Raw genomic sequence first — 23,641 nt, 5'->3', positions numbered from 1 at the left:
ATTTGCATGAACTGATGCTGAGTGAGATGAACAGAACCATAAAAACATTGTATACCCTAACAGCAACATGGGGACGATGATCAACCTTGATGGACATGCTTATTTCATCAGTGCAACAACCAGGGACAGTTTTGAGCTGTCTGCAATGGAGAATACCATCTGTAACCTGATAAAGAACCGTGGAGTTTGAACAAAGTTCAAGGACTAATAGTCCGTTTAATTTGGAAAAAAAAAAATGATCATCTTATTGTCTGATCTTGTTATCTCTTAGACGTTATGTTTCTTCCTCAAGGATATGATTTCTCTCTCATCACACTCAACTTGGATCAATGGAAACATTGTAGAGACTGACAAGTTGCTTTCTGTGGGGGGGGGAGTAAGACTGGGGGAAAAATTGCAAAATTCAAAATAAATAAAATCTTTAATGAAAAATAAAAAATAAATAAAAAGAAATGGATCAGAGAGGAAATAACATACACACTTAATAGGGTATAGAAATCTATTGTACCCTTCACAAAAATGAGAAGAATGAGATGAGATAAGGAGAAATGGGGGGAGGGAAGGGGAGAACAGGTGAAAGAAGAGAGGGAAGATTATGGGAGAGGGTACTCATATACAACACACTTATGAACAGGGACAATGTAAAATGAGAGAGAGAGAGAATACAATAAATATAAGTGGGAAGGAATGAAGTGGAGGGAAATACAGCTAGTAATATAGCAAATGTGAGAAAAATATTGAAGCAACTTCTTTAGTGGACTCATGATAAAGAAGGTAACTCATCCCAGAGACAGAGCCATTGGAATCTGAACACAGATTGAAATAAATTTTTTCCCTCTCACTAATCTTGAGGTTTCTCATCTTTTTTTTTGGGGGGGGGGGTTATGCTTACTCTCTCAAGATTATTGTAATAATATAAAATAAATAAAGACAAAGCAGTAATCATCAAAATTATTTGACTCTGCTTAGTAAATAGAAAAGCTGATCAGTGGAACCAGTTAGATACAAGAGATCAAAAAGCAAATACAGTTAAATAAACTCAAAGAAACCAACTACTGGGATTCTGTCACAACCTAACAAAAGCTGCTGAGAAAACTGGAAAACCATAAGGCAGAAATTAGGTTAGACCAATGTCTTATAGCATACTCCTCCAGAAGGCTATGGGATATTAAAGATATTAAATCATAAGATATTAAAGATCTCATTATAAATTAGAGAAGCATGAAAGAGGGAGACCTGTTATGGACACTATCCCTTACATGGGGGGGGGGGGGGGGACAAAAACAGAAAACCCAAAGAATTTGAATGGATACTATGTATACTTTTTTAAAACTGCTCCTATGTTTTTCCTTCCTATCCCATTCTCCCTTAGTCCTAATTCCTCATACACAAAATGACTAATACGTAAACATGCTAAATACAAATGTACATGTACATCTTTTATCAGACTGCTTGCCGCTGAAGGGAGGCAGGGTGGTAGAAAATTGTGTAACAAATATGCAAGTGAATGAATACAGAAAAGCTTTCAAAACATATAATGGGGGGGGGGGGAGGAGATATCTTTCCCAACTATGGAAAGAAGACTTCATTACCAACCAAGAAATATAAAAATCATAGGAAATAAAATGAAAAAATTTGGTTTACATAAAATTTAAACATTTTTGCAAAAACAAAATCAATGCATTTAAAATTAGAAGGAAAAGTTAACAAAGAAAAACTCTTTGCTGCAAGTTTCTTTCCTAAGGGTAAGACATTCAAGATATATTGATGATTTTAATTAAATCAAATACATAAGGAAAAGAGTCATTTTCCCAATAAAGAAATGATCAGAGAATATGAACAGGAAGTTTCCAAGAGAAGGAAATTATCTATCATCAAACATACAGAAAAAAATAGTCCAAGTCACTAATAATAGAAAAATGCAAATTAAAACAACTTTACTGATCTAACACCTATGAGACTGGCAAAGATGATTAAAAAAAAAGAAAATGACAATTCTTGGAAGAAATGTGGAAGGCTAGGCCTACTAACATACTGTTGCTGAAGCTATGAATTGGTCCAGTCATTCCAAAAAAAGTAATTTGGATCTATAAATCAAAACTGACTAAACTACACATATCCTTTGGCCCAGCAATACTACTATCAGGCACCTAAAGAGATCAAAGAGAAAAAGGACCTGTAAGTGCAAAAATATTTATAACAATATTTTTTAAAATATTTATAACAATACTTTAAAGCCCAAAATACTGGAAATTAAAGGTATGCCCCATTAATTAGAGAATGGTTTAACTACATGATAAACGAATGTAATGAAATAAGCAAGCCCCATAAAAAATAAAAAAAGGGATGGATCCAAAGAAACCTGAAAAGAATTACATAGCATAATGAAGTGAACTAGAAAAATATTTTAAGCAATGACCTTAATGCACCTAGGTGAAACTATAGACAGAGCATTAAACCTGGAATCAGGAAGATCTGATTTCAAATCTGGACTCAGACATTTAATAACTACGTGATCCTAGGTAGTCTGACTATCTCAGTTTCTTCAACTGTAAACCAGGAATAATAACACCTATTTTCCCAGGGTTGTTGTGGTGCTCAAATGAATTAATATTTGAAAAACACTTAGTTGTTTCCTTGCTGCCTTCCTTGCCTTTCTATGGCAAAGTTAAGTAGTTCTGAAAGACTTAAAAACTAACTAATGAAATTACTAATCAAGACTAATAAACTACCTACCTCTTAAGAAGTGATAGAAATACAGAATGAAACATGTTTGTAGCAATGGTCAATTTGTAATTTTGTTTTGTTTAAGTATGCTTCTTTTGTTACTAGTTAAAAGAAGGTAGCAGGGAGAGAGGAGGGAGGCAAGGAATTCTGGAAAACAGAGCACTAGTAATAGAGATGTCCCCTCAAATAATAAATACCATGAAAATATTTGAAACATATGTACAGAGAAGAACAGAAAGAAGTACAGGGGACACCCAGAAAGCAGGTCAGCTTTGAAACTATTATAATGACTATTATTTACTTTCTAAAAAGTAAAAGCTATATGTAATGGAGATTCAGTTTTACATAAAATACTTTTTCCCTTTTTTGGATATGAAAATGTTTATTGGTGTTTGCCAAGTGCAGAATAACAAAAAATTTAAAGTTATAGAAAAAGAAATATTTTGGGAAGTCAAAATATACAATGTAAAAGAAGAACTAAAAATATTTTAATAAAAATGATACTTTTGCTTGCTAAAGGTTTTTTAACAGAAGGGTTAGAATATAATTTTGTAACTCATGATTTCATCCTTCTTGTCAATATACTCTAAAGCTGTCTACACTTCCATTCCTTGTTTAAAAACTGTAAGTTCTTTTTGTTGTTTTCTGATTTTTATAAAAAAAAAAATGAGTTCTTTAAGTTGGAACCTATTCTGAGTATTCTTCTGCTGGACAACTACTAAGAGCAATCAGAAACAAAATGTATCTACTTTCCTATTTAAAAGCTCAAAGACTTAATCACTTTTAGATGTGTGACAAATATTAAAATCATAGGCTTGGTTTTTAAGGCACATCAGGCCAATAACATTACAGACAGGTTAAAGGAAGTAATAATACTAACTTGGACTTACTATGCTATTTCTCCTCCAAAGAATTTGAAGTGCTTTCACACATGATCTCACTAATATTTATCATTCTACAGATGAAGAAACAATGATATTAAGTAATTATAATCATTCTCATTAGAATCCAGACCTTTTCACTGCCAATTCCATTCTCTACCTTAAAGACTTTAGTTTTGAGACTGGCAAGTCAGCTGCTTATCTCTCACTCATTTTCATTTCATTTTTGTTTTTGCATACTGAGTACCTGGCACACAAATAAATGTTTATTAAATTTGAACTGAATTTCTCTTCCTTTATAAAAGATCCTGCGCTAAACTAAAGTAGTCTGCATCTTTCTTTTTTTTTCTGTTTTTTTTTTAATGCAGTGGAGTCAAACCCAAAGAGAAATTGATCCCTAAGGACTGCATATTGACTTAGAAAAACTACAAATTAAAATTATCTATGTTTCATTGTATTTTTATATATTTTCTTAAACACTACCTGATTACATTTTAGTCTGGTTTGGGTTGGAGTCCGTCATTCAAGCTATTCAGCTCTACCTACCTAGCTCACTATTCCCAATTCCATCCTAACTTATGTTCTTGTGCTGATTTTACTGATGTGATTTATACCTTCTATGTATGCCACAAACACATAGTTTACAATACATGTATTTATTTTTATCTTATTCCAACTCACCACAGGATTCAAAGCTCTAAAGAAAAAGTTAATCAAAATTATATAATCTAGTACATAAATCCATATCCTTCTATCCAGGGTCTTAAATCTTGATGATGACAATCATGGTGACTGAAAATAGCAATGAATGTTAACATAAGTTTAAACACTGATTATCTGTTTTTATATGGAACTGATATGTCTAGGAAAACTAAATGATCTACCAGAGAGTTTACAGAAAGATAAGCATGCTTTCCAATGAAATGTCCTTTGTAGCTCTAAGATTGCCACTTACAAAGAAACTATGGAGGAAATTTCCATACTAAGTAGAGAGCCTGTGCTTGCTTTTTCCATCAGGAACAGAGCCAATAACAAGCTGTGCTCCTTTTAAAATATTAGGTGAAGTTTCCAAAGAAGTTAGGGCTCAAGGAGAATGGTTTTACCAGCAATGGGCAACAAGAATGGGAATATAATTTGAACCAGGGAGATTGTTTCATAATAGAAACTATGGCATTTAATGCTGTTTCAGGATATAGGACGCCAAGAAATTTGTTCATGGCAGTAGCTGGGCTCTAGAGAGTGAAAATAACCAGACGAGGGTATAAGAAAGAAACTAATGTCAACATTCCAGTCATAAAAAGACCAATGAAGTTTTTTTTTGACAAGTTCCAAATCCTTCCCCCCAAGCTTTAGATTTAAAAGTATTTTACAATAAGCTAAGGAAAATTTTTCTTTTATTTATTTGTTGTGTGTTTGTTTTACCTAAACATTTTAATAGGGAATAGATTCCCCGGTCATTTCTAGGACTTGATATGCTATCACATGCATAGATGCCTCCTGCTGAAATCAATGGAAGCTGAAGGTCCTTTGTACTGCAAGGCCAAACAAAAGTTATCTTTATGAATCTTCCAAAAATTGCTTATTTTTGTATTACAGTAGAGTAACTGGAGTTTATCCAGCTAATAAACTAGAATGTTGTTCCAGTGACTATTCATTCTCAATACTGACTGAAAAGATTCATCACACTTATGGTCTGTGGTCCAAGAAGTATTAAGCATATGTAAGTCACTTCAGGAAAACATTAATCCTTTGGACTTTTGTATTGAACAGTAATACTTGGATATTTCTTGAATAATACTGCTGTCCCAATTTGAAGAATTGAAAGGAAATAATGATATAAAGGAAGACTTTAGAAATAATCAGAACAATTACTATGCAACAAAAAAACTCTCAATAATAGTAAAAGCAACAATATTCAAAAGTAAAGAAAATAATTTAAATATGTAAGTCCAATAGGTCATTTTTTTAACCTTATCTTGTTCAAGTTAATACTATTTCTTCAATACCTAAAGGACTAACTATAAAGTCACTAAAATCCTATTCATAAAACCTAAGAGGTTTTTTAGGAGGAATAAAACCTAAGAGTATATTTTAAGAGAAATATATTAAAAGTGCCCCAAAGAGAAATTTAGAAAGAAGCAAATAGAACTATATTATCAAACCATGACTTGCACACAAAAAAATAATGCAATGAGCATCACTAAGAACATAACCACATTGTAAATGAGATGAGATGGCTAATCTAAGAATCCACAAAATATGAAAAAATCTAGAGAAAGAATCTAGCATAAGAATATTCATTTTGAAGGATTTATGAAAAGACAGACAAGAACTACAACAAATGAAAAGAGATGAACTAGAATCTACACTAACAGAATACAATCAGCAATAAGGTCATACATCTAAGTATGCAAAGATTCAATCTTTTTCAAAATATATTTCCTAAATATATAAGATGATTGAAATCAATAGTCATTAGTCATTATTCCCTAAGAAAGCTCTATAGAAGAAAAGCAACATAATCTTTTCAAAATTACTAAAATTGTATTTCTAAGGATGGATATCTTAAAATCTTCTTTCCAGAATGTTAATCTTTATAGGTGATAACTCAACTTTCTACCAAGAATCAACAAGTTTTTCCTATCAGCACTCTGCTAGAGAGAAGCATTGTACTTACACAAAATTAATTCCCAAGACAATTCCCCAAGACAACCTTGCTTGACTTTATACTATTCTTTACACAGAATTCTATTCAGGTCCCCACCCTGGTTTTCTGGATTTCTGGACATGAGATTGACTCACCATAGAGAGCTGTGACCCAGACCCACTACTCTACTCCACTCCCTCTACTCTACACTGGTCTACTCTACTTCCCAGATATTATAATGTATGCTTCTTCATTATCCCCATGCTCCATCTATAACTCAGCAAACAGGAATCAAATTAGTACTACTATTCTTGGAAAGGATATCTCACTCATCTATCCTATAACTACAATCACCACTTCTGTATACTTCACCCACCCTGATTACCAGTTACTCACATGTGCTATTATCTTCCTCTATTAAAATTTAAAGTCATTCATAGGAGGCAAAGTGAATAATTTTGATTAAATAAAATTAAGATGTTTTCCAAGAAACAAAACCAATGCAACAGGGTGTCAAATCTTTGCAGCGTATTTCTACAATGAAAGACTCACTTCTAAGATATATAAGAAAAAAATTCCAATTTATGAGAGTAAGTCATTTCACAAATAATAAATGGTCAAAAGAAATGAAGTTTTCTGATGAAAAAAATCCAAGCTATAAAAAACCATATGAAAAATTACTCTATTTTCAATACTAATCAAATTAAAACAATCAGAAAGTACATCATACCCATCAAATTAACAAAGTAGACAAAAAATGAAAATGGCTCAAAGGAAAATAGATACATTAATACACTGCTGATAGAACTGGTAACTAGTCTAACCACTAGAAAGCAATTTGGAATTATAGTCCAAAACCTATTAAAGTATGTATACCCTTTAGTCTAGTAATACCACTATTTGGTCTACAACCCAAAAAAACAAGGAAAGATGGTGGCAAAGAATTGGAAGCTGAAGGGAAATTTAAGCTTACTGAGGGCAGTGACAAAGTGACAAAGCCTTTATTTTTCATATTTGTATCCTCAGGGCTGTGCATATACTAAGTGTTTAACAATTGTTGCATACACTGATTCACTTATTCATTCATGCCTTTGCTCTAGTGTTTTACCTATGCAGACTTCAGATACCCTTCATCTTTATCAGTCCAAAAAAGACATTTCTCTCGAGGTCTCTGATCATCCAGTCTGCTTAAAGAACTCAATTTCTACTTCTTCCATAAAATCTTACCCAACTACTAGTCCTAGATTTCTTCTTTCTCTTCCAAAATCCCAAGACACTTATTCCTTGTACTGGTAAAACAAATATTTGAAAACATACCACCTCTGTATTATTTATCAATGCTGTTCATCCCCTATGAGTTTATATGCATTTACAGGTTGTAATTCCCCCAGAAGAATATAAAATGAAGAGCAGACTTTGTTTTTTTCTTCTTTATCATCCCAGAGTCTAGAACACATACGTAAGTGTTTAAGTAACTCATTGATCAGATGAATTCCCATCAGTCTGGTCTTTCAATTGGATTCTAAACACATGCAGCTTTACTCCCATAAATTTCATCAATCAACAATTACTTATGAAATGCCAATTATGAGCTCAGTTTCTCAGCTGCCCATTTATTCCATGTTAAATTCTCCTGGCTAAATTTTAGTGACTCTCCTTGAAGCAGAAACTTCTCTGGCTTGAATTGGCCTTGCATGCCCACTAGTTATTGCTACCAGCACTAATTATATCTACTAAGCAATAAAACAGGGCATTGCACATACTTTACTCTGTAAAGTCCTAAATAGTAATGTCACTTATTACTATTAATTTCAATATTTCAAAAACATATCTTAGGAGTCACTTGACCAGTCAGATCACAATCTTACTTAATCTTAGTAAATGCTCTGCAGGGCCATCTCCTTACTAAACTCTATGTAACCCAGAGGCCAAGCCCCAGAAGTCTGAATCTTTCGTTTTTAGAATTCCTACCTTTCAATGTCTTAGGCACCTTCCACATCTAGGTCAGCTCCAGCCACACTTCATTTCACACATGGGTCACCTCACTAACCATCATCTCACCCCAGGCATGCCCTCCTCACATCCCCATCATTTTTCTTCCATCACTGTTGCCTTTTCCAGTTCTAGAAATAATAGAATCAACTGGCACTGCTCCTTGAGTATATCAATATACTTTCCTATGTCTCTACTTGCTATTCTTGTAACTTTCCAAACTAAACTATTCTTCCATCACCACCCCACCCCCAAAAGAACTGTCTCCTTTTAGAAGGCAAAATCTCTGGGGAAGAGTATTTTCAATTTTATATTTTGATCCTAAGCACTTACTATATAGCATTTGGTTGTACTAATATAAATTAAACTATTTATATAAATTAAATGTACTAATCTAAATATGTAAATTTAATGAATTTTTTACTCATTGTTTATTCTTTGCGACTAGGATCAAGAAAATTATCACTTGGTAGCCAACCTTTTAACAATGAAATTCTCTAAACAAAAGCTGCTCTTCAGATGACAAATCCAGTCCCTCATTGCTAGGTTTTACCAAATTGAGAGGTCATGGTAAGGCCTGAACTTACACAAGAAAATAAGGTGCTGGGACAGGATTAGAATACAGGACCTTACATTTAAATACATTTAAGTGAATTACTAATTCCTCTCCTATGACACAAAATTTGTATTTTTATGTAGATGCTTCTGAAGAGATTTGATTTAACCATTAAAGCAAACACCTCAGTTTTAGCACAGGTAAACCTGAAACATTTAGTTTACATTACTTATGGATAATAAAAGGATATAGAGTATTCTACTAATTGTTTGGCAGAATTTGCCATATTTACTCAGAATTCAGTTTTTACTTAATAGATTTATTTTAAGAATGTAAAAGCTTTGGTTCCTTAAGAAATCTAATACCAATGAAGGAAAGAGAATAAATCCAAATAAAAAAAAAATAAAGAATAATAGCAAGCAGGGTAGCTAGGTGGTACAGTGAATAGAATACTGATCCTGGAGTCAGGAGGACATGAGTTCAAATATGACCTCAGACATTCAATAATTACCTAGCTGTGTGACCTTGGACAAGTCACTTAACCCCACTGCCTTGCCAAAAAAAAAAGAATAGCAAGCAAGTAACATATAGATATAAACCAAACTGCTGTCCTTCAAACAATCTTCATGATTACATTTGGGGCTTTCTTGGCAACAATACTGGGATGGTTTGCCATTTTTCTTCTCCAGCTTATTTGACAGATGAAGAAACTAAGGCAAACAGGGTTAAGTGACTTGCCCAGGGTCACATGGCTAATAAGTATCTGAGGTCAAATTAGAACTGAGGATGATAAGTCTTCCTCTCTCCAGTACTGGTCCTCTATCTAATGTGCCGCCTAGTTGCCCCATTTAACCAAATACATAACCAATTATCCCTGCATCAAATTATAAAGGAGGATTACTTTCAGATATACTTAATAATAGAAAAGTTTCCAAGAGAAAAATAAGTGATGAAGAGAAACTATTTCAAATAGCCCCCTCTCTAAGTCATATATGTGGCAAATTCTTTATTATTTGATATGGCTAGAGAATGAAATATTCTGGTTAGTCACAATTTTAAAAGAATGAAAATAAAATAAAATATACTAGATGTTAATATTGATCATAATTTAATCTTTCTTTGATAAAAATCTTAAAAGATTTCCCATCTGTAAATAATAGCTACCAGCTTTGGAATGGCATGGTCATAAAAGCCTAGAAAATATAAATGGATAGTGTCATAATTTGTTATCTAAATTGCCAAATTTATATAACCCTTGGGCTTATGAGAATAGAAATTCTATGTATATACAAGGCAGCTAAAGGGCACAATGCACAATACACTGAATCAGGAGTTAGGAAGACCTGAGTTTAAATCCAGGCTCAGGCACCTACTAGCTGTGTAAGCAAGTCATTTATTTTCCTTGGTTTCTCCATCTGTAAAATGGGGAAAAGAAGTGCACCTATCTCACAGAATTGTTATAAGAATCAAATGATATAATATTTGTAAATTTTACAAACCTTAAAGCACTATGTAAATGCTGCTGTTATTATTCGCCTTTTCAGTAATTAGTCAATTAATAAATACAAAGTAGTCAATCAATAGATATTTTCCTCATTTTTCAATGAAGTAAAAGCTGTCTTTTCATTCTGAAAAGGTTACAGGGGTAGATCACATTATAATACTTGAATGGTCTCTTTTTACAGAAAAGTATGTCTGTTTTTGAACTTTTAGGACAGCATAATGAAATAATATTTTATAGCACATTTAGTCTAATCAATTCATTTTATAGATAAGAAAAATGAAATTTAGAGAGATGAGCAATTTGCCATAAGTCACACATGTAGTAATCAGCAGAGCCAAGATTCCAATCCAAGTCATCAAATCCAGGTGCAGTCCACTCTCTTCACTCCATTCTACTGCCAGGAAACCCCTTGTACTTTTTTTAAGAAGGCATATTTAAATTGGATAGAGTTGTGTTTAATAGTATGTGAAAATCAAATAATAGTCAGCTATACTATTACTTCTACTTTATGGGGATTAAAATATGCTTTATAATATTTAGATCAATGATAGTATAACATATTAAGAATTTTTTATATCCAGGTTTCTTTTAAAGAAATATATTGAGCTGTATGGCCTTGGGCAAGCCACTTAACCCCATCTGCCTTGCAAAAACCTAAAAAAAAAAAAAATAAAGAAACTTACTGAATTTGCTTTGGAAAGATAAATTTTAGAAAATCCAAACTGATTTATTCCTTCTCTCAGGCTTCCATCAAACTTAATAGCCGATGAAATCTAGTTCCTCATTAATACAGTAGGGATGTTTCCATTTTTTTAATGCACAAAAAGGACAAGATAACTAATCATGTTTTGTAACTGGTAAAAAAGAGACAGTATTTGAAATAACTTCTGAGATTTAGATATCATTAATTCTCTCTCCAACTCACCACACAAAACAACTAAGAAACAGGATGTACTGCAGGCAATATCACGGAATATCAAATATTTATATTTATTATCTAATGATTGGAGCAAGCAATCATTAATACAGGAGTAAGACTCCAGAAGACCGAAAAGAATGATAAATATAAATATTGCTTCCAAAAAAAAAACTCCAAAAACTATAGACTCTTATCTGAGGAACTGTCAAACTGTTTCAATTAGTGAAATTTGAAAGACTTTAAAAAAAGAGATTATTCTGATAAGGGTGGAAAGTGCACCCAGTTTACATATTCATTATGGATCAAATCATTTCAAAATTTTTATAATCTTAACTGTATTCTAACCTCACAGTTTTGTTTTGGAGCTTTATCCAGCTTTCCTTCTACTAAAGTCTGAGATTATAATTTTAGCAAAACCTTTCATTGGATTAGATCCCCAATTACTTACCTTCAGAAGAGACAATTATTTTGGCTAGTGCAAATTAACAGTAAGATATACTATAATATTTTTGTTTTAGAATATATCAAAAAATAAAGTTAAAAATATCTAACAGCAAACTCACATCTGAGCCCACACTTCTTGTGGTAGTCTGCAGGATAGGTTTAGTCATGGACAGTTTGCCTGTAACTGGGTTATTCCCTACAGGAGTTGGTAACACGTTCACCACATGGTTAGGTAGTTGAGTGGTTCCCCTAGTGACAGCAATGACGGGTTGAGTAGAAGGCAGAATTCCAGGTGCCTGTAGTTGTACCATGGCCGGCTGAGAGAGCACAACAGGCTGACCTACAATGGAGGAGGGGAAAAAACCCAGGGGTTATATATCCATCATGGAAGAAGTGATATTTCAATTGATCCATATATACTGATTTACAACAATAGTGGTGTTTGTTTGGGAGGCTGGGAGTGTGAATGAAATTGGCTCCAATTTTCCCTTTTGAAATTAGTTACCATTCAAGAGTGACAATAACAATACAATGCTTCCAAATTTGTGTTCTTCCTCAGACCACAAACGTTATTTTCTCTGTATTTCTCTCAGATACTTAACAAGTATTACTTTGAACTACAATTATTTATCTATACATTCTACTAGATTAATCTACCTTTGTATCTCCTCAAGGGCTTTGTATCAAGTTCTACAAATTGTCTTTTATATATCTTTGCTGAATTAAGTTAAATGTCTTCTCAACTACACAAATAAATTAAATTTGTTCATTTAAACCTAGTACAATTTCTCTAAAGGCTAGAATAACTCCTTTAAACTTGTTAACTGTTATTCAAAAGTGCCCTAGATATACTGTAATTATAAATATCAAGTTTCTTTTATTGAATGCAGAGAACCACTAATTTTAAATCAATGACACCTGCACATATAGAGGTTAATTGACTTTGAGCTGCTTTGTATATAGACTACCTTGACTATTAAAAAGGAGTAAATTTCAAAAAACTAAAAATCCCATGAAATGGATCCCTAAGCAAGACAGAAGGAAAAAACCCAACAACGACAAACTCTGTGTACAGAGTTTAAGAGTGTGCAAATAGGACCCAATAGTAATAAGAGTTGATGGGTCCATCAAACCATTCCCTAGTCTTCATATTTATTAACACCATAAAATGATACTACATCTGAAGGCAGTGTGTACCATAAGTCTAAAGTAGTTTAATAAAACATAGCAGGGGTATTACTAACTTGTATTAAAAATTTTACTTGCCTACTGGGTGATTTCTTTTAGATTTGGTCCACTTTATAGGAAATTGGATGCCAGAGCTAATTTCCACAGCTGATTTAAAATCCATCTGGTAAAATAAGGCTGATACATTAACAGCTAGCTTAAAAAAATCTTTTCTAATTCCTTTTTTCTTTAAACTAGCAGTGAAGGATATTTTGGACAATATGACATGACTCACAGAAAGTTAAGCTTAGTATTTCATAAGAACTGGAAATTACTAAAAATTAAAACAATTCTCCAAAACACCTGTTTGGAGGAACATCTGTCATCTCTAAAAAAGATCCTTTCCACAAAATCTGAAAGGGATTCCATCCAGAAACTGAAAAGAACCCAAAACCCAAGGGAGGGGACTTGGTAAAATCTCAAGAAAGTTTCAAATGGTTTCTAAAGGCACACTAATGATTGGATACAATTATTGCCTTTTTTTCCTCAGCATTACCCAAGATAAATTAGGAAGAAGGAATATCTAAAAGCTCTCTCATGACATTTCTATAAACACATTTATCTTGTCATTTTTCCTCTCATGATTATATTACTTTATCAAATCAAAAATTTTCAAAAATGGACAAATGATTCACAAGTAAATGCAGAAAATATTTAGTGGACTAAAGATACAAATAAAAAATAAATGACATAAAACAATAGGCAAAATAAAGAGCATATGACCAAGTGCTGGGTTTTTACTAACTTTAAGAAATTCTTGTGGCTGAGTACTATGTGAAGACATAACAGGTTATAATATAAAGAGCATCACAAGAAGCAACATTCCTCAGAATCTGAGGTTGTTATAATTAAAAAGATATGAAAGATTCAATAGTTTTCAATACACATTCGATAGTATTGCAAAAGAATATCTGGTATATCAAAAGAAAAGAATAAAAAGAAAAATTTGAAAGGAAGGAAAACTTTATTGGTTCCTGTTTCAGCAGTGCCACATAAATTCAGAAGAAATTAAGAAGCAAGAAGCTATGGAATAGATCTCCAGACTCACTAAGACAATACATTTACATCAGTGCTATTTATCCATATATCCATTGCAGTGCTGATAAAACTATACCATGGGGTAATGTTAAGGCATGATCTGGGAGTCAAATGTGATAATGTTATATGAGACAAACTGCTGCCTCCTTCACCTTTAATTTATATCAAGTCTCTTCATTCCACAGTATTCACCTATATCCCAATTAATGGGCAGTCTTGAATCTAGGAATTCTCAGGATATGTGCTCCAGGTATCTCCTCACTTCCAAAAGAAAATAGAATAAATGTTGCCTATTCTGTCTTCAAAGGAAGAAATCAACACTGTCAATAACAACACAAAAAATACTCCAAATTACTAATAGAGAAGCATGAATAAAAATAATTCTGATGGTTTACGTCATATTCATCAGATTGGCAAAATGTACAAAAATGAAAAATGACAAATGTAGGAGGGGCTGAAAAAAGGAATGCATATTAAATGCAATGATGATGAAATCAATCCAACTATTCTAGAAATAAATACAGAACTATATTCCGGAAGTAGCTATATTATGTATACCCTTTGATCTAGCAATAACACTAGGAGCAGTATTTCAAAGAGATCCAAAAAGAGTCCAACTGTACAAAAATGTTTATAGAAATGTTTTTTGTGTGATGGATAAAAAGAAAGCAGGTAACTGTCAATTGAGAAATGGCTAAAAAAATTATGGTATATGAATGTAATGGAATTTCATATGTGCCATAATAAAACAGGATGGTTTCAGAGAAACCTGGGAAGACTTGTATGAACTGATGCAGAGTGAAGTGACAAGAGTCAGGTTTATATAATTGCAATTTATATAATTGCAAGAACATCTTAAAGAAAGACTTAAGAACTTTAATCACATGATATCTTAAACTCAATATATATGAAACAGAATTCATTATCTTTCTCTTTAAACTACCCCACCACCACTACCTTTTCCATTCTTTAGATGATCCCAAAATTAGAAAATCCTTCCAACCTCTTAATCTCCAGACTTGCATCCTAGGATTCTTGGGTTTCTCACAAAATATTATCTCCCTAAACCAATCTGCTGCCAAGGTCTGCCAATTCCACCTTTGCAACATCTCGTGAAGACACTCCTTTTCTCCTCTGGACACACTGTCAATCATTCTAAAGCAGAACCTGATTGCCTCACACCTGGATTATTGCAATAGCCGGCTGGTGAATATTCCTATTTCAAAAGGGTCTCCTCACTCCAATCCAGCCTCCATTCTGCCACCAAAGTTATTTTCTAAAGCACAGGTCCAACTCCGTCATGCCCCCTGTTCAGTAGATTCCAGTGGCTCCCTATAGCATCCAGGACCAAATACACAATGCTGTTTGGCATTCAAAGCCCTTTCTAACCTAGCCCCCTCTGGCCTTACCCTTTACTCCCCATCGTGTATTCTGATGTAGGGATGCTGACCTCCTGGCTCTTTCACAAACAAGCTGCTCCATGACTCAGATCTGAGCATTCTACCTGGCTGTCTTCCATGTCTGGAATGCTTTTGCTCCCATAATCCAATTACTGACTTCCTTCAAGTCCCATCTAAAATCTCATTTTATGGGAAGCCTTCCCCAATCCCTCTTTCTGTCTGCAGCTGGTTTTTCAGAGATGAGAGTGTATGCTGGCTCCCCCACTGGACTGCTGCCCCACCCCCACTAGACTGCAGGCTCCTTGAGGGCAGGGATGATCTCTGGCCTCTTCTTTGGATGCCCAGAGCTCAGCATAATGTGGTGCACACAGCAGAGGCCTAAAATGGAGAGGAGCAGGTGCCAACCAGTCAGATAATAACACTGTCACAGGAGGATGAGAAGAAGGGCTCTGGAGGCAGCAGATGCATTCTAAACTCTGGGATGGGGCCTTTGTGTAAAAAGCTCAGTGGCACTGAAATCTTTTAAAATGGAAAATCCTAAATTTAATTCACTCTGCACTAGAGAGAGACAACATACCACCTGACCTTGGGCCCCCGGTTCCCAATGGGACATGGTTTAAGGCCCAACAATTTTTGGTTTGGTAATTTATCTGAGGCTGAGAAATTATTAATTATCGCTCTTTTCAGTGAGTACTTCAATGAGTACTTTCTCAGATTTAGCCTCCATGGATTTCTTTGAGATAGATGATGACTTGGTCATAACATGGCTTGTATAGTAACTTAATGGTTTAGAAAAGCTTGCTTACACCCTTCTTTGGTGCCAGAAAGTCACTAAATGCAAATTAAATGATGGCATTTATTTGATCCTCCACTAGAGGATCCAGTGTGCCTTCTCATGGCATAGTTTCTTTCTCTTTTTTCCTTTTTTGGTGAGGCATGTGGTGATTTGCCCAAGGTCCCAGAGCTAGGATTTGCACTAAGGTCCTCCTGACTCCAGGACCAGGGCCTTTAGCTTCTTCTCTTTCTCCTCACTGCCCCACCATAGATTTTCAAGGCTATGCCAGTTGAGTATAGTCTCTAACAGGTCCTATCAAGCTAAAAAGGTTTTGAATACACAGGGTATGTCTGTCTGCTGTCTGAAGACCAGTTTTGCTAAAAGTAAATCCAAAAATTCATCCACAAGGCAGAAGTCTTTAATCTTTTTTGCACCATGGCTTTCTTTAGTCTCTGGTAAAGCCTACTGATACTTTCTCAGAATAACTTTTTAAAATTCACAATCAAAAGAAATAATACATTTCAATTAATGAAAATGAAGATTTCTTTTCCCCACCCAAATTTACAGGCTCTTTGAAATAGACCCACAGAGCCCTAGGTCTGTGGACCACAGGTTAAAAACCTTGGTACTAAGAGGTGGAAGAGTTTTCTTCTGTATCCATGCAGTGCATCATCACAAGAATAAAAATACTAATCTACTACATAAGCCAAATTAGGGCCCTATCTTACTCTACCTTAAATAAATCCAACAAAATTAAATCCAAAAAGGAGATAACTAGCTTTGCCAAAACTTCTTTAAATATTTAATAAGTTACATAGTACTTTAACATTTAAAAAATGATTTTCTCAGAACAATTGTGTAAGGTCAGCAACATAAGTGCTACTATCAATATTATACAGATGAGGAAACCGAGACTCAAAGGTGTTTAGGGGCTTAGGATCATATAATCTCAGATTCAGAGCTAGAAGAGACAGTAGAGATTACATCCAAACTCTATTGTACAGATAAGGAAACTGAAGAGCAAAGAAAGGAAGTAAATTGCCCAGGAACTCACAGTGAGTGACAAAGGGAAGGAGAACTGGTCCTCTGACTCGAACCCACAGTACTTTCCCTGCAACCACAATGTCTATGTTACCCTGCTGGCTGGATACTAATAAAAAGCACAATGCTGAGTAATGGGCTTGACTGTGTTCTTGATGGTAATGCTTTCTCTGGCTGGAGAGGAACCGAACTAATTCATCTGTTGATGGAACTCCTTTGAATAGCTCAGGCCATCTGCTGGACAATGCAGGCAATACACACACATATTTCACTAAGATTCCAACAAACCTCCATCTAGGAGCAGGGGACCCAAAATTCTTAATTTTATAGTTGAAGGAACTGAAGTACAAGAAGTTTAAAAGAAATATTCTTAGGAGTTAGAAGAGAAAGTTCCAGAACTGCAATGTCTATGCTCATTCAAAGGTGGCTAGTGAGGGGTATTGCTGGGCCAAACAACTCCAATTCTCTGCCACGCGTACGCACGCACATACATACACACAAACACACACGCACGCACACGCACACACACTCTCTCTCGAGTTCCCACACCATACATGCACACATACACGTGTGCACCACATACTACATAAACCCATGCATCTGCATACAACTGTATACACACACATATTATGACAGACACATGCTTTAGATTCACCTCAGAGATTACAAATTCAAGGAGCTGAAGACTCCAAGGAAAGCTAAGTATCAGGGGAGACAGAGAGTTCCAAGGGGGGCTCCCTTTCCAGCTCCCCTCTTTTTTACAGAGGGCCTCTCTGCTCCCATGACCCTCCTGGGTCATTATATGCTTCAGCAGAACTGGCGCTGCAGAATGTCACCTGGAACTTTGACGAGTGGGAGGACCCCACACTAACCTTGGTAATCCTCTATTCAGTGGTGATCCAGCCTTCAGCACTGAGGCTATAGATCCCACCACAAGACAGCTCTGCCCTCAAGGAGATTATAGTCTCTTAGGGAGGTAAACACCTGCAATGTTTCTATCACAGAAAGGACTGAATGAGATTAAAAGAGCTCTGCAAACTTTTTAGTGCCATGTAAACCGTATTTGTTCTTATTGCTGTTGTTGTAGTTACTGTTTCCTGCATTTTATTTTCATTTTCAATGGGATTTATCAAGCATCAAATACCCTCCATGAAACTCCTCCTCTTAAAAGTGGCCTTGGTCATGGAAGTAACACTGCATTGGAATCAGTAGGTCTGACAGATTCTATCAAGCTGGAAAAACATCAAGTATGGGCTTAGCTACAGACCATATCTGCTCTCTACAAAAGTTCAAAGAAACTCACTGCCAAAAGCTAATCACAAGGTGATACCTTTTTTTAGGGAAATAAAATTATGGAAAAAATAACTAAAATGTTTTTGGAATTGAGGTTTTATATTAGTAGAGGTTACCTAGACTAAGAAAATAGATATCTTTGAAGTAAATGTTGAGAAGTTCCAGAGTCATGTTTCTCCATAGTTAAAAACTTGAAAATGAAAAAAACAGATAAAGACTTAGGAAACTTGGATTTTATCTGATGCTGAAAGCAAGTCATCTAGGCACATATTCCCAATTTACCTCTTTTCCCAATTTGACATCTTATAAAGAATTGCATCTTATAATTACCATAATATTGGCATCTTATATCTACCTTGGATGACATCAAAAATAATTTTTGTTATTACAAATATCATAACTACTCTATCCCTAAATACAAAGTGTAAATTACAGAACGTTATAAAGACAATTTGTGTTTAATTACAAAAGTCTCCTCATATATTTCAAAGCCCTATCCTTTAAAATGGCATCAAAGGTCTATTTATTATGAGAAATCTTTTTTGTCTTCAAACCATCTACACAATCACAAATCCTTCAATCTTGTACCTTTAGCAGGTGCCGGTTGAATGTGAATAACAGGTTGCTGCTTTGTCAAAGGTAAAAGCATTGGTAATGTCTGAATGAAGATAGTTTTGGTTGGAATGCTAGAGTTGGCTTGACTCTTGGGAACAGCTGGCAGAAGTAAGGGCTTAGGCTGAATTGAAGGCTTTGATATGATGTGATTTTGCTTTTTTGGAGTCAATCCATTTACTAAAAGAAAAAACACCATACGACAAATGAATCTGAGTGAATTAAAGGATGAAAAATAAATATTAACTTACTTTTGATTTTCTATATATTATACTCATATACTTAGATGGATCTATGATTTAATCAAGTCAAGTGAGGAATTCCCTCTGATGACTCAGATCATAACTTATCCTTGTTCTCCCAAGAGTTCTCCTTACTTTCTCCTGGTCTTGAAGTTATCAGTGGAGAACTCTCATGGTCTACCTGTCATTTCTCACTCTCACCATAATACATCATTTCTTCCTGTTACACAATTCCTTTATTACTTTTCTTCTATATATTATCTTACTTAAAAATTGGCCATAAAGTAGGTACATTTTAATCTAATTGCAGATTAGATTTCACTATTAAAAACAATAAATTCTATTTTTAGGGACAATTAGGTCTATCTGAGGAAGCTACCCCCTAGAAAAATTGAGATGTTATGAAAGAAAGCAAAGAATCAAAAAAGATTACTTCATTCTTCGTCTCTAATCAGTGAATCATCATGAACAAATAATGTATCTCCACAAATTTCATAAAAGCAGAAAAGTTTAATCAGAGAAACTCTTACTCTAGAAATCCCCTGGAAAAAGTGAACATAAATCCATATCCATGGTAAAAAAGTTAACCAAAAACCAAAAGATAAGCAATACCAGTCCTGTTTGTAGCACCAATGATGGGCTTTTCTTCCTTCAGTAACTCCAATGAGGAGGGATTGTTAGGTGTTTCACTATATAAAGAGACAGGAGACATCTGGGAACTAGATGATAAATCTAACTCTTCCTGTAGCAAAATAAAATTCAAAAACAAATGCAAAAAGTTTTAATTTTCTCTTACTAATTCATTCCAAAAAGCATGTATGTCAAATGTAAAGAGCACATATTAAACACAAAGCATTGAATCAATATGGTGAATATTTTTTTTTAAAAATCCACTTCACAGGAAAAAAAAATTTGAACTGTGGCAAATATAAACCATCCTCCTGAACTGAGGTCAGTAGACTCCCATTCAAAGGTCTAACTCACCCAAAGGTTCCTTTACTCCCTAAGTTCCTTTCCATTACCTCTACTGCTTCATCCCTCAGATTGAAGCATTTTCTCATTCTGTCCCCCAGCCTAGAATACTCCTTGTCTTCATCTCCATCTCCATCTCCTAGCTTCCTTCAAGACCCAACTAAAATCCTACTCTCTAGAGGAAGTCTTTCTTGGTCTCTCTAAATGCTAATGCCTACCCTCTGTTGATTATTTCCAATTTATCCTATGTATATCTTATTTGTACATATACTTGTTTACATGTGGCCTCTCCCATTAGAATGTGAGAACAAACACTGCCTCTAGTTTAAGGAATCAGTTTAGGTTTACAGAACTGGAGATGGTTAGCCTGGAGAAAAAAAAATCAATTAATAGTTATCTTCAAAAAGTTGAAGGTCTGTCTCACAGAAGGGGGATTAGACTTATCCTGTGTAGTAAAGGAGGGGAAGGAAAACCACAATATACAAGTTAAAAGGAGTCTGCCTCTGGTTCAATATAAACAAGAACTTCCTAAAAACAAAAAATCCTCCCTTCTGAGGAGGAAACAAGTTTCCTTTCAATGAAGGTGGTCAAGCAAAGGCTGAAGGATGTGTCTAGGATGCTGCAGAAGGCACCTCTTCATATTCTCTCTTGATAACCTCAGTTGCCATGGGATGAACCATCATGACTGTGCAGGCAACAAAGAGGATGAAGATGGAGAAAGAAAGAGAGAGAGAGTGAGAGTCAGAGAGAGAGAGACAGAGATAGAGATATATAGCCCCAGGCTCTCCCTGAGCTTCAGCCCCAAGTCATCAGTTATCTGACATTTCAAACTGCATATGCCAGACAAATCTTAAACTTGATATGTCAAAAACTGAACTCTATTTCTTCCCCAAAACTTTCCCTCTTCCAAACTTTCCAATTTCTGTCAAACATATCACTGTCCTAATTTCCTATTATGAATCTTCCTCCTCACATCTGCCCAAACAGTTGCCACATCATTGCTTCACAATGCCTCTTCTGGCTGATTTCTACCCTCCACTGCCATAGCTACCACTTCAGTTCATTCTGCCCATAATGTTGTGACAGCTTCTCTTTGGATTCTTGCCTCAAGGACTCCAAGGAGTCCTTGGACACTCCAGGACAGCCTAGACTCTAGGACCAAAGTAATTTTCCTTAGGTGGTCATTTGTCATCAGAATGTAAGCTCACTGGAAGGTTTATTTTTATTCTGTGGCCTACCACAGGGTAAGGGACTCAATAAATGTTTGATGAAATTAAGGAGTGGAAAGTAAAAGTCATGGAAGCAGGGGAGAACACCAACACAAATTTCATCCTACACTAGAGTTTTGCCTAGGATACTAGAGTAAATAGTGAGCCAATGAAAATCATCTTTTTGGCACAATACTATTAAGTTGCTGAAGCCTGATCTAGCATATAAATGTGAAGTAAGATACTGCATAAGCATACATTTGATCACATTATATAAAACATATGTAGAAATAAATAACTCAAACTACTCAACTAGGAAGCAAACAACAACTAATGATTCTTACTCAGCATAAAGTTTAAAACATCTTCCTCTGTGAACTGTTAACCTTACAAGTAAAGGGAAAACAACTTACTAGCTGTGTGACCCTGGGCAAGTTACTTAACCCCAACTGTTTCACTAAAATAAAAAAAATCCAAGTAAAGGGAAATCAATAAAAATCAATATATTCACATACCAATAAGTCGCTAAGTTAACTCTTCTTTTAAACTTTCAGGCATCAAAATTAATTACCACATTTTTTTTAAAGATTTTTGAAAGGCAATGGGGTTAAGTGGCTTGGCCAAGGTCACGCAATTAGGTAATTATTAAGTGTCTGAGACTGGATTTGAACCCGGGTACTCCTGACTCCAGGGCCAGTGCTCTATCCACTGCACCACCTAACCACCCCCGAATTACCACATATTAAAAAAAATTTAAATGTTTACAAGATACAATATGTAATGTAGGCCTATTACAAATGATAACCTTTTCATAAACTCATCTCATTTTGTTTACCATTGCTATCTGAATTTGTGAGTCATACTGTAATTAGTTAAAAGTATGCTTCCTACAAAAAAAATCAGTCATCAATTCTTGTCAATTCTGCCTCTGTGACATCTCTCAAATTCATTCCCTTCTCTGCCCTCACATTGGTCCAGGAATTTATAGCCTTTCACCTATGCTATGGCTATAGCTCTTAATTGGTCTTCCTGCCTCAGGTCTCTTCTTTCTACAAATTATCTCTCCTACAATCATTTTCCTGAAGCACAGACTTCATCATGTCCTACATACTTTGTCTCCCATTTCATTCCCTCACTAAATAAACTTCGGTGGCTTCTATTACCTGGGCCGCTGCCAGGCTTCTTGACTTTTGTCTTGCCATTGGTCTCCAATAACTCTGAAGGAAAGAACAATGACTCTAGAGGACAGAGACTCAGGACTTAATGCAACTCTGCCCCACTCAAATTCAATTCATATGTAAGTCAATACGTCACCCTCATGATGTTACTATAGTCTTCTCTAAGAATGAAGGATAAATAAAAATAGGATCAAATATAAGTGTATTTGTTTGATAAATCCTTCACAACCTAGCTCCAATCTACCTTTCCAATCTTGCTGTGTGTGTGTGTGTGTGTGTGTGTGTGTGTGTATTTCTTCTCTTAACACATGCTATGGTCCAGGTCAAACTGGCTACTACTGTCCTTCTCAAAGAGTCTTCCATATTGATGCACTTCCAGAGGCTGACCCTCATGCCTAGAAAGCATTCTCTCCTCACTTCCAACTCTTAGAATCTCTAACTTCCTTCAAAGTTCAGCTACCTGCTACATGAGGTATTCTTGATACCTGATGAGAGCCTCTAGCTCCAGCTGCTAGTTTCTCCAAAAATATTACCTTGTACTTACTATGAATATTACTATCTATAGCTGTTGTCTTTCCTTATGGAATGTAAGCTCCTAGAGAACTGAGACTGTTTCATTTTTGACTTTGTTAATTTAGCACAGCTGCTAGAACATAGAAGGAGCTTAATAAATACTTGTTAATTCAACTCAGATAGGCCTCATCCAAGTATTCTGATTTAACAAGGTTTTAAAAAAACAAGATTTTTCCATATTTTTTACAACCAAGACAATATAAAGGACCAGTTACTTACAGGAACATGCTGGGTTGAAGAATAAGAATCCACTGACTGAGGGGAAGAGACTGAATAGCTTGAGGAATCTGGAGAAAGTGGTTGAGGCTCTGCCTTGATATTTTTATCTGTAAAACATGCGGGAAGAGATTTTTCCAGTTAGACATTGTAACTTATAGTAGAAAATGAACTAGAGTAAAAATAAATTACATTC

At 34.9% G+C, this 23,641-nt stretch overlaps 1 protein-coding gene across 5 annotated transcripts in view; it reads right to left on the bottom strand.

The window, feature by feature from the left end:
• The window catches only part of ATF6 (activating transcription factor 6), a 281,713-nt gene that overhangs the window by 239,323 nt on the left and 18,749 nt on the right, over window positions 1-23,641 (bottom strand). For all 5 annotated transcript variants that reach the window (XM_074221840.1, XM_074221841.1, XM_074221842.1 and 2 more), the window contains exons 4-7: window positions 23,449-23,555; window positions 19,911-20,040; window positions 19,033-19,236; window positions 11,790-12,010 (exon numbers count right to left, since the gene is read on the bottom strand). In XM_074221840.1, coding sequence (XP_074077941.1) covers window positions 11,790-12,010; window positions 19,033-19,236; window positions 19,911-20,040; window positions 23,449-23,555 — 662 coding nt within the window. The remainder of the gene's footprint in view (window positions 1-11,789; window positions 12,011-19,032; window positions 19,237-19,910; window positions 20,041-23,448; window positions 23,556-23,641) is intronic.

Source organism: Macrotis lagotis, chromosome 2, assembly GCF_037893015.1.
Source record: "Macrotis lagotis isolate mMagLag1 chromosome 2, bilby.v1.9.chrom.fasta, whole genome shotgun sequence".
NCBI classification, from domain to species: domain Eukaryota; kingdom Metazoa; phylum Chordata; class Mammalia; order Peramelemorphia; family Peramelidae; genus Macrotis; species Macrotis lagotis.
This window is presented reverse-complemented; position numbering and strand designations above follow the sequence as displayed.